At 45.1% G+C, this 17,053-nt stretch overlaps 1 protein-coding gene across 5 annotated transcripts in view; it reads right to left on the reverse strand.

Moving 5' to 3' along the window:
- ETV1 (ETS variant transcription factor 1) overlaps positions 1-16,647 on the reverse strand; it is a 190,158-nt gene extending 173,511 nt beyond the window's left edge. The window contains exons 1-4 of one of the 5 annotated variants that reach the window (XM_069648595.1): positions 16,283-16,647; positions 15,817-15,970; positions 14,684-14,771; positions 13,831-13,878 (exon numbers count right to left, since the gene is read on the reverse strand). In XM_069648595.1, the coding sequence (XP_069504696.1) occupies positions 13,831-13,878; positions 14,684-14,771; positions 15,817-15,876 (196 nt within the window). In that variant the 5' untranslated portion in view covers positions 15,877-15,970; positions 16,283-16,647. Of the gene's footprint in view, positions 1-13,315; positions 13,757-13,830; positions 13,879-14,443; positions 14,510-14,683; positions 14,772-15,816; positions 15,971-16,282 lie in introns of those variants that run through there. The other 4 variants (XM_069648596.1, XM_069648594.1, XM_069648597.1 and 1 more) reach the window with 4 other exon arrangements.
- Between the last annotated feature and the right edge of the window lie 406 nt (positions 16,648-17,053).

A 17,053-nucleotide genomic window follows, 5' to 3' on the forward strand; every position in this document is an offset into this window, starting at 1 on the left:
TGCCCTGCTTGTAGACTGGGCATTTAGCATTTACAATGGATTCCCATGAAAACGTGGTTCACAGGTGCTAAAACCCGTTTAATTCCATAGAAATTTGGTTGCCTAATAGTGTAAAAATGAATGCTGACGTTAAGCCACGTGGTATTTGAAGATGGATGGGGAATACACGGAGGCAGAGTATATTCCATTCCATGTGCTTACTCTGGGCCCGATTCAGAGCCCACGCTAAATATAGTGTGGAAAGCCGACATTCTCCCCTCCAGTTCCCAACACCATCATTCTGTGATTGGTCAAAATACTGGGGGGTGGGGGTAATGTACGTTCCAGCAGCAAAAGCTACTAAAATCTATCTTTGCAGGGCAAACATGTGCTCCAGTGGCTTAGCGAGCAGTTCTCAAAAGACGGCCACTTTTTCTAATTCAAGAACATTTACTTAACCTTTCATTGAGCTAGAAAAGAGGTGCTGCAGTCTGGGAAATTCTAGGGGAGAATGGGTGCTTTGGAGTTTAACAGCACCTCCAAGGGTACCGATCATGTCTGCCTCTTTTGGCTGGTGCAGGAAGGGTGTTCTGGCCTCTGAATGCAGGTATTGCCAACCCCTCGCATGTGAGGTGGTTGGCAAGGCTGTTGCCATGCCGTAAACCACTGCTTTACAGGAGTGGCGGGCTTCCATTATTGCTGCTAGTCCTGTAATACTTCGGAATTCATGTCTTCATGGAAAAGTGTCTCACGGCACTTGTCCCTTTTAACATGCACCTCTGAATCAGGCCCTCGGGCTTAATTTCAAAGAAAAATCCCCTGGAGTGCCAAATGGGGTTTTTAAACGCTCATGCATTGGATTTAAGCCTCGATTTTTCGCTAAGGGGCTTAGAAAATTATGCAGAATGTGGATCATGTTGTAGGTCCTAAGAGGAGAAAAGTGGAATTTACTTTGAAAACCACTTTTCCCGATCCAATGGATTCTCTTTCATTTGGCTGGCAGGTGGGTTTGTGAAGCTGAGCAGAGTACACATTTTCTCTCCAGCTTTTGCCAACTGTCAGGCTTACGGCCAGCATGAGTTGTTCACTCTGGTCTACCCCAGCGTTGTCAATGGATTCTGCCTGTTTTTTCCACCATACGAAAAGCAGGAAGATACGACTGGAATCCACTGCAAATGCTTCCCGCAATCAATAACTGGAGGAGGCATTTACACCTTTTCTGAAATGGAGTGTAAAAAAAAAGTGTTATCTCGTAACCGCCAGGTTTTATACTTTTTATACAGCATCTAAGAGACGCAGAATATTGCACAAGGGGGGACCTTTTGGAACTCAAGCGCAAAAGGAGCCAGTCCCCTCTATGCAATATCCACTTTGGGGAAAATGTACCCATCTGTCTGTGTAAGCAAAATACAAACCGAGGAAATGTTAATGTTTCTCCCCCCTTTTTGTGTATAGCTTTCTTTTTAAAGGTGCAATGAAAAAAGGCCCTTCGATTTGGTGCACAACGAGAGCACTTGCTCACTTGTCTCTACGATAAAAAAAATATATAATCTCCAACAAGCAGGTAGGGTCCTGTATTATAAGGAACAATGAAACAAAGCACTTCCAACATTTACATTCATAATCATTCCAAAATGGTCTGCAAATGCGATTGTCACCAAAGTATTATTCCTTCGGGTCCCCACACTTCCAGAATTATAGTGTGAAGCTCTTTTAATGCCACCCGTTTGCTGCCACAGGGATGGTTGAATCATACAGGTCTTCGATGAATGCATAATGTAATTTGCACATAATGCCATCCGCCTGACCTTGCATTAAGCTCCATTTCAGAAAATGCCTGTCAGCAAAGTTCACCCTAGCATGTCAAACAGTGTCTGTCCCTGGTAACGCAAACAATGGCATCCTGGATATCTGTGCGCCCGATGCGTGAAAGCGATCTGCACGCTTGTCTCGACAGCGATCGCTCTAATAAAGGAGTACGTACCTCTCCCACCAAGGACAGGAGTTACATCTGTTCTGAATGTGCTCCTGATCACTTTTTAATTAGATGAAAATGTGTGGCTATATCCCCGAGCATTACATTCCCGGGAAACCACGGCGAGCCGGGAAGCTCTTGAGGTCATGCAGGCGCATTACTTCCCTGCATATGTCGGTATACTTTGCGCTTTAGTTTGCATCTGCTGGATCCTTCACTATTTTGCACAGACATGCTGCCCATAGGATAAAACACCTAAAATGGCACTTGGGCATTCAAGGTTTGATGGAGCCATTCACGAGGAACCTATCATTAGGCCATTGCTGGTTACATGGAGCAGGATTGGGTAGGCGGCACAACCAGAGTCTGTGTAGCTCAGTGGGGACAACTGAGTCACTACGGGGTATCCTAGCAGAGGAGAAGGTGATCCTTGAGGACTGCTTAGTAGTAGGCAGGGAAGTAGATGTCATCAAGATATCGAAGGGCACTGGTAGGATAAACAATCAAAATCTGGAAGTGGAACAAGGACAACTGTGTTCAAGAGGTGCAGCGTGGGTGGTGAGACATGTCGAAAAATGCAGATGCCTACACGTAAAAGGAAGCCATTTTAATAAAACATATTATGTACCCGGCAATGAAAGAAGCAGATGCTACATTATTTAGAGTTCAATAAAAGATGAAAAATGATAAGGATGAACAACTAAGTGTTGCGTCACCTCAGGAAGAGTTTCAACTAAGAGTATTTCAGTGAAAAAACATTTAACATACACAATTTTGGGCAATTCAAGATATCCGTTCTAAATACATTATTTTTAAGGTCTGCAACGGCATGTGGCAAAGTGTTCAGCATTCTGATCCTACAAGGGGAATCACAAGGAAATGAAAGCAGGCTCACCTTCTGTAATGCATAGCTAGTTCTGGCTTCTGAAATACCCCTGAGTGCAATACTCTAGAAGTTTGGAGAGGACCCTTAAACTGTGCCTACCTAGTAACTATCCAAAGTGAGACAAAGTAAAGGAAGGCGGATTTGCAGGATATGGCCAATTCAGTGTAGCTCCCTGGCCCCAATTAACCAAGGGCCCATCATATATATATGTGCAGTACGCAAGCAAAGCATTACAGTATTGTGACTTACCCAAAGCGGCACGCATGTCTCATCCTTAAAGAGGGTTTTGTGGGTGGGGTATGTGGGCAGTGGCTTGCCCTCTAGGTCCTAGAATTCAGTGCTCTGTACTTAGTTATGCATTAGCTATCATAACACAAACAGGGGAGAAACACGAAGACTCTCTATCATTGTCCGCACAGGTAAAGCATTTTAGACTGGCAATAAGAGGCTTTAACACTGAGTTTCTCGTTTTCATTTCCGCCCCCTAAAAATGGCACAGAAATAGAAAACTATATAAAAGGGCCCTTCTGTAGGGGGCCGAGGCAGAAGGGAGTGGACAGGCAAATCAATACCCGTCTTGCCGTTAACCTACCGCTGGTCAAACACGGTGTATGGAACGGAAAACAGTGGACTAGCACATATGTGATTGGATCCCTCTCCAAACGATGTATGTGAAAATATTCCCTGGGCACACACCCCAAAGACAACACATACCCATATAAATGTGCGAGCACTGCATCTGAGCCACTGTGTTAAGACTATCTACATGCACAATGCATTTTACAAACACTGGTGTGCTTCACACATTGCTACTGACTGCACAAGTTGCTTTGGCATGCATGGGTTTAAGACGTGTGTCGAATTCAAACTGCGGATAACATTCCCGGCAGCGATCCCACTTGACCACAAAAAAAGATAATCTAGTGGATTCCTGTAAACTCAGCACTTCTCTCACAAATAGCCTATAAGCACATAGGTGCGAAATTACTACCTACATTAGAAATTCTGAATTTGCCTCAAAGTTCAAACAGTCCATGAGGATACAGAGCAAGCAGTAGAAGCAGGCGATCGATAAACAAGTGCAAATCATCTTTGTTCTTAACGCCAACAAAAATAGATTTTCAGTCCGAGGTCTTAAAGTGAACATCACTTGAGATTGTGTTTGCTAATATTTGAAATGCGATGGATGTCAATTAAACACTACCTACAAAAATACATGTGCAGGTATACTGCATGTTAAAGAGTAAGAGGCCGCTGACCGACAAAACAAGTAAGACAAAACACGTAAAAGAGAAGAGAAATTAGGGTCTAGTGTGGCTGGAGCACAGCACAACTGGATGAGGGATGTGGTCTGAGCGGCAGCAAATATGTGTGATTCAATTGCTATCTGTTCCCAAAATTCGTATTCTAGCTGTGTGTGCTTCTGATACACTATAGCATCTGAAGCCTATCCATTCACCAGCACTGACTCATGCAAACACCAAATAGTAAACGATGCCGGGCCAAAACAGAAAACCATGCCAGAAAGTAATGTGCAAATAACAAAACTCACTTGAGAGAAAACTTGCTGCAAACCTTAAAGATTGGCACGATGCTTTCAGTGAGATGAGGCAGGGCGATTTATGGGAAACAGATCTGGCAGTTCATTCTGCAGCAAGAGACAAGTTGCCATCATGCTTCAGTGTCTCTTACTTGAAGTGGGCGGTGTCTGCACGGTCAGCTATTCATGAAAGCTGACTAAAAGAGCGCTCTCCTTTTCACCAGAGCATAGCCTGATGTCCTAATACACAATATATAATGTGCTAAATGGAAGCTATCACATCTTTCTAAAGTCATTCTCTCCTGGATTAAACCTAGAGATCATCCGAAATCAACAAGGAGATTGCGGAACTACAACACTTTCTTCTACTTCCATTAACCAACGATCCATTTTGAAGGCAAAGACAAGTCTTAGCTTTGGAGACCTTAGGGGATTTCACAGCAGGCCAGTTGTTCCGAAAGGCAGGTTGGGCTGTTGTACTGTTCGCCACATAGCTGCGGATATCTGGACTAAGGGCTACTTACAGACCTTGGAACCAGAAGAGCAAGGTTCTAATCTACCTTCAGCCCTTTATCTCACTCTGCTTAAAATGTTAAATGTTGTATGCAAACATCCCAAATACAGTGTACTGTCCCCAATTACATAACCCAGACGTCATCCTCATCAGAAGGACATCCAAGTTCCTCTAATCCAAACAAGACACAAGAAGATTCCATCCACCAAACTCTAGAGTCGATGTTCTAGATACCCCAGCTTCAATAATAATAATCTGCTTTATTCATATAGTGCTTTCACCAAAGCACTATGCATGTAACTTTTTGATATGGAATTACCCAATCTAAGTTGGTACTTATTTAATTCACAACCTCAGATGCAAGAACTGCTGTGGGGGCTTTTCCAGGATTTGAACCTGCAACCTACAGATCACAAACAGCTCTCAGCAACAAGCACTTAACTCATTTAGCTATCTTACCAGGATGGAGTAAACGCTTTCAGCAGCGCTGGTCAATGGTCCAGCTCTTGCCAGGTCCAAGATTCGGCATCAGATGTATCCCCGAATCTCTGACCGGGCCTGCCTCAGCCCTCACAAGGCTTTTCCGAGCCCCCATCTTAGCCGAGGGAAGCTGGGGGCTCGGCGATCTAATCTGCTCTGTTTTTTTTTCTCCAGCCCATTTGCACGTTTGCAGGCTCTTGCTCAGCCTGTTTCTTTCTTCTGGCCTGAAAGGGACACCACAGAATTAATGGGCCATGTCTATCACTGGAGTGGGGGCCATCACTGTTGAAAGCAGGCTTTCTATATGCTGGGCACACTATTGTTTCCCAAATGTGAATATTACACTTTCACAGAAAAAAAAGCAATTTCCAAACTCTGCTGTTTAAACGTGCATTCACTAGTTTTCTTTGAAATGCGTTTCTTTTTTTGTACTGAACTACCACACTAATACCCTGTAATTTTTGGGCCCCATCCTTTGTGTTTTATCATAGGTCATATTTATAAAGATGTTATATGCTTGTCAAACTGCTTAATCACAAATGCTTCTGTTGCGCTGACAGAAGTTATTGGGAAATTAAACTGGGGGTTCATAAGTGCCAACTTTTGATTTTGACTATGGGGGCAGAAATTCCCCCACCCTCCACCTGAATATAAAAAAGCTACCAGCCCAGCCCATCCCCGAGCCAAACACATTTTATAGCACTTTTTTGTATAGGAAATTGCAAGTCATAAGATTTGCAGCCAGTTTGAAATATATAACATATTAGCAGCAGTCACTGAACTTGCTGAGCTACTCTGGTGGCGTTCTTAAATCACTGCATTCCCAACTGTATTTTGGGTGCACCGCTGCTATGGAAGTGATTTAAAGTGGAATTGATGAACAATGTGGAGTTTGGCAAGAAGCAGCATGACAGAAATCGCACAATGTTTAAACTATTATTTTGAACATTTCCTTTGAGCAGAGTTGAACTGCCAGCTCTTTCCCCTCGGTAATCCACCCCCTGCTCCAAACTCCGCCCCACCCCGGCCACCTTTACATTTTTTCAATTTCCACTGCTATCTCTCAGTAAAGTGCTCGAATCTCTTTGGCGGGCGATATGCCTGTATCATACAGCTAAGACATATCCTGAAATTCGTCTCACTCTGTTGCAGACCTACTAGCCTTTCCGGGGACACTCCATGCCATTAATACACGTATTTTCCCAAAAGACACTGGGCTGTCGTAAGGCTGGCCTTCTTTTGCCCCCACTAGCCTTACAGAGACATCAGTTTCATGCCATTATCTCCCGGTGTCCGAATGCCACTTGTAAGTAGCACAGTGTGGCGCCAGAGCTGATCGCTCATTCAAGAGCGAATGGGAGCGCAGTGCCTTCCCTTTATTATTAGAGCGTGCGGGGGAGGAAGCGGAAGCAGCGTTAAAGGCATGCCAGCTTCAACCCACCCCAAGATGTTTCAATTCTCTTCAATCAACAGGAAAACGTATCCAGGATATACCAAACAAACGGCGCAGCACCTTCCACGCCTCCGACAACGATCACACAGGCCTAAAAATACAAGGAGTGCAAAGTGAAGCGAGCACGCAGGCCGCAAGGCCTCGGTTCCCATGGAGTTCACGGACGTGAGAGGTGAACGCGGGAGAAGCGCGTTCAGGCACTGAAGCCTCCGGCTCGCAGGGGGTTAACGTTTTAATTAAAACCAGCTCCATCCACAGTTACAATGACCCGGAGCCAAACAAGGCAGAAGATGTATGAGTCATTCTTTCTGCCAGTGAATGAGACAGCTGATCTCCAAAGCGATTCCTCAAGGCAGGCAGTGAGAGCCGGAGCTCGGCCTCCATTCACAAAAACACAGTCCGGGGCTGAGCAGGCGGCCCGACCACAGGCCCGGCCCTTCCCTGGGAGCTGCGGCAAAGTAAACTTGAACTCTCCTCGGGAACGTGAATGGCTGAGGCGCTCCGTCTAAGATGGAGCCCGGGCCCGCGCGTGCATGTAAACAGTGACCAGATTCACTGAGGGGCAGGTGGGCTTAGCACAGTCGCCCCTTTTACTGGCTCGCTGTCTCACACTGGACCCCCGAAGGCTGAGAAACCTGCGACTACGCGGACATCAGTAACATGTGGCAGCTGTATATATGTGTATTCAGCGTTTAAAAGCCTATGATAAAATCTACAAAAGTGTTTCCTATTTTAGTACCAGAACCTGGGTTATGTTTGTGTAAGGGACACTGCTTAATAAGAACGATTCAGTGCTTACGCAAACAGAATTCTCCATTGTGTAGTGCTGCAAATAACATGCCCCTGTCGCGGCCCAATTGTTCTCATATTAATCAACTCCTTCAGGATGACATGTCGAATCAGACTCACACATGGGGCTCAGACCCCTGAACTTCAGGTCTTATCTAGAACTTTGCAAAGGTCACATTAACTGAAAGGGGCACTCTAGCTGCTGCTCTTGCTAAACAAACGCTATGCCCCCTAAAGCCTTGGGTGGCAAAAGTTTTTACAACACGTATCCTAAGTAGATTTTTTTCCACACACAGGTATAGGTGACGGCGATTTTCCTGAGAAAACATACACGCTAAATTGCCTGCCCTGGTTTCCTGCACAAGAGCCAGACCTCGGAAACAAAACTTGGGAAACCTTCAAGTTTGACTGGGATTGTATTTTCTTGTGACCAAAAGAGTGTGTCAGCAAACACACTCCTTTGGTCACATGAAAATACAATTCCAGTCAAACTTGAATCAAGTGGGGAAGAAAGACTTTTGAAGCTGGACGTCACCTTCAAAATGCAAATATATAAAAATAAGTACAGCTGCAATATTCTTGAAAACTGCATCCTTGCCCACTCTGCTAAAGTGCTGCGCTGTGTCACAGAGCAAAAACAGACGGGCATAGTTGTTCATGCTGCTGCAAAAAAGTACGCATTTCTAAAATGTGGCGTCCTGTGGTTTAATCAAATGCTAGCGAAAAAGAGAGTGCGAGCGTGCACGTGCGTGCGAGAGAGACTTGTGCACAATTCAACCCACACAAGAAAAATCCACACGTTCCCTACTCAAGACCTGAAAGTTCGCCTTAGTAATTTACAGGTACATTAACTAATCCCCACCATGTGTGCAAATACAGATTTGACTCGAAATGTATGGGGAGCGCCTCCGCCCACTTCCCAGGGCTCGAAATTGAGGGGAGCTGGGAGCTATTTAGCTCCTGCTTTTTAGCCTAGAAGAGCCTGGTTAGTTGGCAACATTTACCAGGAGATACTTTCGGCTTCTCAATCCAACCGATGACGAACAAACACACTTATGCAAATTTAGCTTTCTGCATTGGGGACAATCTAAATATAAACATTGGAACATATCTATATGACATTTAAACCACATGGGGTCATACATAATGGACAAAAGTATATATTCTTATACAGCGTAAAAGGTTTCTGTAACCAAATACATTAACACAATAAAAAAATAAAAATATGCATTTTATGTAGAAATCAGATTTGTGGAATGCTATGTACTAACTCCTTGTTCCCTGGTGGTAGCTCCTGGATATCCAAGTTAAGGCTGGCACCCAGAATTTGCTTTTAGCTCCTGCTTTCCCGATCCCTGACTTTCATGTGCTGGCAACGCCCGGTGCCCACCACCGTCCCATGCACATTCAGGAGTCCATTGGCAAGAGCTACTGCATTTTAGTCTCCATTTGCATTTTGCACTCCCCTCCCAGAATGAAGCGTGGTGACATTGTGCGCATTGCCTTTGTCTGTCTAGTGAATGCACTCGTGTTCCAAAAAAACGGTTACTATGGCACAGATTGACAACCAAATGAATGCTGATTGCAAAATGAACTCTAAAATCCTAGTGTTGTTTTTCTTTTATGGGGTCTACCCGGATTCTACAACAAAAGACAACAGGCACAAAGAGCTAGTGTTGAGCTTGGCTACAAGGGTCCTCCGACTTTCAAAGCCGGGATGGTTATGATGCTCATGGAAGAGGCAAATTGCCATGGGCAACATGTATCCGATAGTTGATTAAGCACACCTAAAAATGACCGCTCAAGCCACCACTCATGCAAGGCAGTGTTTCATCATGGACGTGCCAGCATGTACAGTACCACAATACTACATATAATGATGGAAGCAGGAGAGGTGCCTGCTCACAGAGGCCTCTGACAATGCAGTAGCACTGCGGAGGCATGAGAGGGCAATCTCCCTATGGCAGAAGCGTTCTGTGGGTGGAAGAAAGCCTTGACTTAAGAACAACTTTATATTGTACTTGTTCGGCATGCCCTGAACTCTGATAGGCAAATGGCCACAAGCCAATGAACTAGTTCTCCCCACTCCTGGTTCATTTAGGCTCAAAGCGGATTTAGCAGGACAGAAAAATCGGCAGGTTACACTAGCTCAGTCCTCCAAATAAATGCAATGTGGTGTATGTTAAATACTTGTATTAAGGAAGATTACTGTTCCTGACAAAATATTATTTGGCGCTTCTTTCAGTGTAAAGCATATAAAATTAGCTGCCCTGATTTCCTTTTAAGATTCACAATTTCAATCCAATTTACCATCAGAAATGTGTTCGACTAATCTTCCTTCACTGAGGCATTGGCATTTAAATTAAGTGACTAGATAACAGCAAAATGAATTCATACCATCAGGCTTTGTTCGGGTATTCATCTACTGTGCCTTGCAATGCAAAAGGTGCATTTTGAAATCCTCTGCAATAGGCTTGTTGGCATGTACAACAACATTGACATTCACCACATTTCTTCTCTGATCAGACCACCTTTCATGGAAATGTTAAGTCAAAAAGTGGACTAAGATCTAATAGCTGTCACGCTGAAGTGCTGCTATGGACATATTTACATTGAATTACTGTAATAGCTGATACAATTGTCAGAGGTAGCCACAAAAACAAATGCAAAAAAGAGAAACTAGCAGACACAAATCATACCAACTTTTGTTGAAAAATATGTACCTGCAGAAACATAAAACATCCATGACTGACTGCAAAAGGATGACCAGATTGCTTGATAAATAACCAATCTCGTACACCGCCGGTAAATGGGAATCTTCCCTGAGTGGGGTCCTTATAGGAACATGTCTGGATGCTGGCCAAATATTGGGAATTGTGGATACTAACAATATCTCGGATAAAATTAGATGAAGTTAAACAAAATATTATTTGCAAGAAAATCTCCAGGTTGGCAAATGATTTGGGATACGGTGACTCCAGTAGCCAATGAGACACACTGGGCAACCTGCCTTCGCAACGACACAGTAATGAACACAGATTTTCCTACGCCCACTTTTGTCTGCAGGAAAACAGTGCCATTGGATTTAAATGGTGACAAATTAGGTTGGAGCCGATGTATAAATGGAACTTATTTATGTAATTGGTAGAGAGAAACAAAGCTTTTGATCTGATAAAACATAAGGGAGAACAAAACCTAGTCAGCCTCAGAAAAACAAAAAAGTGCAGACCGCTGGTATACATTGGCTATGTTCAGGATACCCATTTCTACTTTACTTTTGCTCCAAATGGCAAGTGGAAAAGGCAGTGTGGGGGCTCTGCCAGAGTCCTGCCCTTGATGGCGCTGGACCACGAGTTCAAGGCAACTATTCGCAATGTAGTTTTCTACTTTGAAGGATAGAGAATGCGGTTCAAGTTAAAACTTCTACTGATGCTTAAGTTATTATGCAAATCAAATCAAGTGAATAAATGTGGATAGTAACAATTATAATTTGCTTTTTCCTACATCCTCTGTAGTGAAAAAGAATAGTGAAAATATGTAGAATACATGGACACTGTTAATAGTCTCACAAATAAAGATATTTTCTTTTAAGTATTTAACAGCTGGAAGATGGCATCATTCTAAACTTTGAAAGTGTCTTCTCACTTAGGTCTGCCTTTTACTTATAAATCAATGAAGTCTCTGTGGTAGGTCTCTTCTTTCTAAGCAAGCAACAAATCTAATAATGTGTGTTCCGTTACTAAGATGTACAATGTTTCTCTCAAGAAAGAAAACAAAAGCATCATATTTTCCCCTACAGAAAAGTGCGTTTGGAATTAGCCTCGAGTGCCCTTGGCGCCCGGCTTGCTGGCGTTCCAGATGTCGGATGCAGGTCTGCGCACTTGACTCGATTCTGTCAGAAGGGACTTTTCTTACCACTTTATACCCTGACAGAGTTCAGAAGACATGGAAGAAATCTGGTCAATAGCCATCGGTCTCTTGTAAAGGGGTCAGGATGATTTTGAATTTCACTGTATTTTACAGGATGGCAGGCTCATGAAAAAAAAATATGCAAGCGTGCCTGGTCTGGACAAACTGGCAGTATTTGTAAGCTTCAGCGATCCAGAAGTACATAAATGGACAAGTCTACCGATGTATAAACAAGGCTAAAACCAAACCCACCGACTTGGCAAAAGCTTGTATTGACTCATTCCAATGAAATTTGGCTTCTATAATCTATGAAATGTGCACAGCAGTATACACATTGAGAGGGTGTGTTCTAAACATGTGGCGCTTAAGCAGATAACTTTAGGTGGATCGGACAATGTTTACGGTTAACACACCCGCCCTAACTCCTCGTGCGAGTTTTCAGTACATTCCATGAACTTCCAGAGATATTGAAGTGAAGTGTCCCTTAGCAAACCCTGCTTTTTTGTTGTCCTACTCCTATTTTTGATGAGCCGTGAATGTTAGCAGCCTTTCTGGAGAATATCAACCGGATCTATGACCGGACTTTTCCAGAAGGCTCTCTCAAAACTGTTTAGATAAGTGCACTCTTGAGTTTTTATTTGGAATGCTTGTTTAATCACTGAACAAATATTTACCAGCAACCTCGGTTAATAATGAGAAAGAAAACCTCAAAACACAGCATTCTACAGAGAGTGCTGGTATAATATTTCGACTGCACCTCCTCAGAACCAAATGTAATGCTGATGGGAGGAAGCGTGCCGATGCAAGAGGTGGAAGAATATGAAGATAGCTGTAATTTAACTTTCTAATTCAATTAGAATATAAAATGGATCACATGCCGATTGCTCATATTATTGCATTTACCATAAAACAATAACAAGAAACATTCTCAAGAGTGAGATGTGGGACGTGGCTACAGCAGCCCATGTTTTGCGGAATGTATTAGATCTTAAAGGTTATTTTTGGAAAGGGAAGCAACATTCAGAGCCAACCAAAATCCTGGAAAAACTAACATGCACTGTACGTACTGCCTTATCCCTAACTGTTGGGGCAGTTTGCATAAGAGTGAGCAAAGATGATGCAATGAAATACATATGTAACCACAAAAGATAAAAATGTCAAAAGTGGCCACTAACAATCTAGCTGAAGGAAAATTGATAGTTTTCAGAAACAAAATATCAGCCACCATTGCATCAGTCAGCGGCTATGTCAGCCGCTCAGTTCGACAACGCCCTCCTGAAGTATTGGCAAAGAAAAGCAGAGCGGGTGAGGATTGGAAGCTTGAGCGTGTAGGACTAGGACTGAACAACAGAACGTCTAGCAAAACATTCACACATTCTAGAAAGAACAGGAAGAAACCAAAGGCGTACAGTCTGTGGGATCGTTCAACATGTGCAGCACATAATTGTGTAGAAAAGGGGCCTCCACTTGAGTATACAAACACACCCAAACAAGAGACAGGGGAATAACTGTGGGGTACTATGCATTGGGCAAACCAGTGGTACTGCCAGATGAAAACATGAAAAACTATCCTACATCAGATTTGAGCAACGGGTAGTTCCAGCTGAGTCCTTTTGCGCAAAGCTCCGTACAATTACCAACATATATATGCATACAGTATAAACAAGTCAAATATTGCACTCCCCCAACCGTCAGAAAAAAAACAGATGAAAAGAAAAATACAGTAACACCAAAACTATAATAGCGCTTCAGTAGACAGTGTCTAGTTCTGCCCAAAATTGGATACACACCTAAACTTCTATGCTGAGAACACACCGGAAAGAAGACACTGACGCTTAAATCCTGAAGCATCCCGTCCTGGTAAGTCCAGAGGAACAAACTGCTGCCATCAGAAAAGTGCTCCAGCAGAACAACGGAGGGGCATGCGTGCTGCTCTGTAGGAAGCACGCAAGACCAGCTCTGGCGCAAGCTGTCTCTCGGGGTCCAATCACACAAACCTGATCAATTGCAATTAAAAACCGAGGAGAGGCTCAGAACTCGAGAAGTCCTCGTGCATTAGTTCTTGCCAAAAGCAGATGTGATTGTGAGCTGGAAGCAATTTCTCCTGGTAATTTGTGATGACACTGGATGGATCGGCCCCAGAGTCCCCAAAGACAAACTCATCAGAGGCTCTAATGTATGCATGACACATGAGGTGGCTCTTCTGGAGCTCAATTAATTGGGCTGAACATGCAGGCAGCAAGTTCAAGACTTCTCCCCCTACTGCTTTTTTTTCTTTTTGTTCATGTTACGTTTTTTTCCTTACCTTCAGCAAGCCACGTCTCCTGTAATTGGCTCAGATCTTGGAAGAGTTCTGAAATGAAACAATACATAAATATCTAACACCAATATTGCAATCCTACTGACAAAAAGACAGTTTGGTATCATTACGAGCAGAAAACACCTACACCATTAAGATGGAGCATACAGAAACACACACATTTTAAGTGCCAAATGGCTACTTTGATGTTGTGATGAGCTAATGTAACCTGTTTTGCTTACAATCACATATATAAGAATGTATAGCTGTGCATATAAATGAATCTATATACATTTGCAAATATGGATCCCACTTGTGTATTTCAGTTATATACGTATGTACTAAAATAAGAAAGGAAAGGCCAGTAAATGCTAGTAAATGCTACATTTATCGACTCAGGAATACATTTGCCTATGCAAAAAAAAAGGCATTCTCTCGCCCTCTGCATTTCACATATACACGTATAGGTAATTAATGCGTTGTGTAATAAGGACAATAATCCTAAAGGTAAACTTAGCTGATTTTCTGATAAAAGTATACATTTCTAGGTGCCAGCCTGAACTTTGCAAAAAAAGTTAGACAATGATACTCGTACACGGGTCCGCTCACACACAAATACCTTGGAACAAGTGCATCTTCCACAACAAAGTAGGCAAATGGCCTGGGCTATCAATACAATCCGCTGTATTAGTATTAACAGACACCCCTCGGGGAGGGCGAGGGTGTCAGATCAGCGAATGCAGACACTGCGCCCCAGACTGAACCAGGCACCCCACCGCATGTGTGGGCTGGGAGTGACGGGTGCTGCTGCACGCGAAGGACAGCGGGGGTCTCACATGCAGGGCGGAGTCCTGCTCACCTTCTGAGTCATGCGCCAGGTCTTTGTTAATGAATTTCCTTTTCCTGGCGCTATTTACTCTCTCGTTACAATTTCTCACACGCTGACTCTAAAAAAAAGAAAGATACGTTACTTATCAAAAAGGGCATCTTTTCCCCTCAGCACGCAGCATTAAAAGCCCTGGCAGGTCACCACTTCCGGCGGTCACGTGCCCTGGGCACCCATCAGCATGTGCACGCCCGGCCTGCGCGTGGCCCACTGACATATGAATACTAGGACCGACACATGTCCCGAATCCCCATCCGTCTGGTTAAACGCTGCACGCCACCTATCCCTAACATATGGGCATGCCATCCCCTACAGTTCAAAGCCATATGCAGTTACCATTGCATGGCCCCAAAACAAATGGCTTTGGAAAGGCGACATCCCCCATTAGATCCTCCATCGAAAAATATGGCTGTGTGACGACTTGGTTCAAGAGTTTCTGCGATCCTGGAACAACTTCCAAACTTCGCGTGCATTATCTGTTATGGGCGTATGCGTGCGTTTGTACATGAGTGTCATACACATTAAAGCCATAGCAATATATTCTCCAGCCATTTTCCTGTAAAAGCATATTTGCATCCATATATTTTGCTCACGCGTGGCCCGACCGAAACATAGTTATTGCAACAAAAATAACCACAGGGCACAAGCATTACCTAGTTGGTATGTTCAATACTGCATGCCCAGGTGAATCGTTTACCACAAGAGAAGCAAACAGTTTCAACAGCAAAGTGGGCACAGTGCGGACTTTCCTGACAGAATCTGGATTCTGTGCAGTTCGGGGTGCACGCGTCGAAAGGGGTGGGCTGTGTTGGCCACTCAGTTGGGAATGTAAGTCTATATACTACGAGTGGCCACGCAGTCCTTACTCAGCTATATTTGCTGGTCTGTCACCGCCTGCGTAGAAACGGCTCGTAATCTATATCCAATGGGACTGGAATCAGCCAAGCGCTTGACGCCGGGCACCGCGCTGCCACTATGAAGGCGCAAACAGGGCATGCCTTTCAAAGTCAAAGTCCCACACCTGGGTCTGGCAGTTCCTCCCGCGCACCCTCTCCATGCCCCCACCTCCCCCACCCCCACCCCCGCAGCCCTGGAAGTTACCGCACCTGGACTCCACTGGCACTGGTCACCGCAAAAGGCACTTGCTGGTCATAAAATCCATCCATCCTGCGACGTCCTAGGCGACTCTGGGCTGGGGAGTGGGCGTCCTCCTGGGCATTAGGCTGGCGGTTTCCTCTGGATCCGGGCTCTGCTAACGACCTACAGGCAACAAGATGGCTTTAGAGGGGGGAACCATGAATGAACCACTGGGGATTTGCATGGGTAATTCGCGTCCGACAGCCCCATTCAGGCAGGAGCGCGCAGCCCCCGCCCCTCGGAGCTGGGGGTGGGGAGGGGGTGCGGCGGGTGTGTAGGGGCAGAGCGCAGACCCTGGCACCTGCGCCTGTGCGCGCAGCTTGCTCTGTGGAGGAGCCAGCGCGCCACGGCCGGGCAATGGCGCTCGGCTAACGGGAGCTGAGGGGCCGAGGGTGCGCGGCGCGCGCTCCGGGGGAAGCACCCCTGGAGACCCACCTCGGGGGCCCTCCGGGCTGCCTCTCTTCGGTCCTCAGCCTGCATGCACGCCACCTGTTTCCGGGGTCTCTTCGCAGTTTCGTCCCCTCGCCCCCCCCTTTTGGATAGAAACGGGGAGCACCGGCGACACGAGCGGCTTCTCCTCCAGGGGCCTCCAATCCCAGCTGATGGCGCCCGCCCGCCCCCTCCCGCGCGGGCTCTTTCACGGGATCAGATTTCCGAGCTGTCACTCAGGCTTTGCGCTCTCTGCGATAAGAAAAACAATGGCTCCCCGGGCTTGGCCACCTCTTCCTCCCTGGGGAGGGGGGGGCGCTCTGTTGTGGCACCGCGGGAAGGCCCCGGGGGAGCTTGAACTTTCCCTGCCCCTGCACATAAAACATAAGCGCACCGAGCCACTGACCCCAACGGTTTTTACGTAAACACTGCCTGCAACTTCCCTCAAATGACCGTAGGGTCAAACATCCTGCTGGTACTAGTTGTGTAGGGTGCCCATTCTAAGGGCATTTAAACTCGGGGATCCACGGGACTCAATTAGAAACACCCCTCTACCCACCACCCAACAAACGCCCTCACTTGGGACGCGCTCCGACGAAATGGTGCTTCAATGGTGGTGTAATGTGTCCCGGAAGTTTTTGCATCAGGCCCGTTTAGTATATGCACTCGTGCCTCACCATTTTGCTTTTGTGGATTCAAATGTATCAGAAATAGAACCAGGCTTAAAAATAAATGCAATACAAATATGTGAGACCTGCTTATTCAGCTAACTTGCAA

The sequence above is a fragment of the Ambystoma mexicanum genome, chromosome 2q, assembly GCF_040938575.1.
Source record: "Ambystoma mexicanum isolate Mex_15411 chromosome 2q, UKY_AmexF1_1, whole genome shotgun sequence".
In the NCBI taxonomy this organism is placed as follows: Eukaryota; Metazoa; Chordata; class Amphibia; order Caudata; family Ambystomatidae; genus Ambystoma; species Ambystoma mexicanum.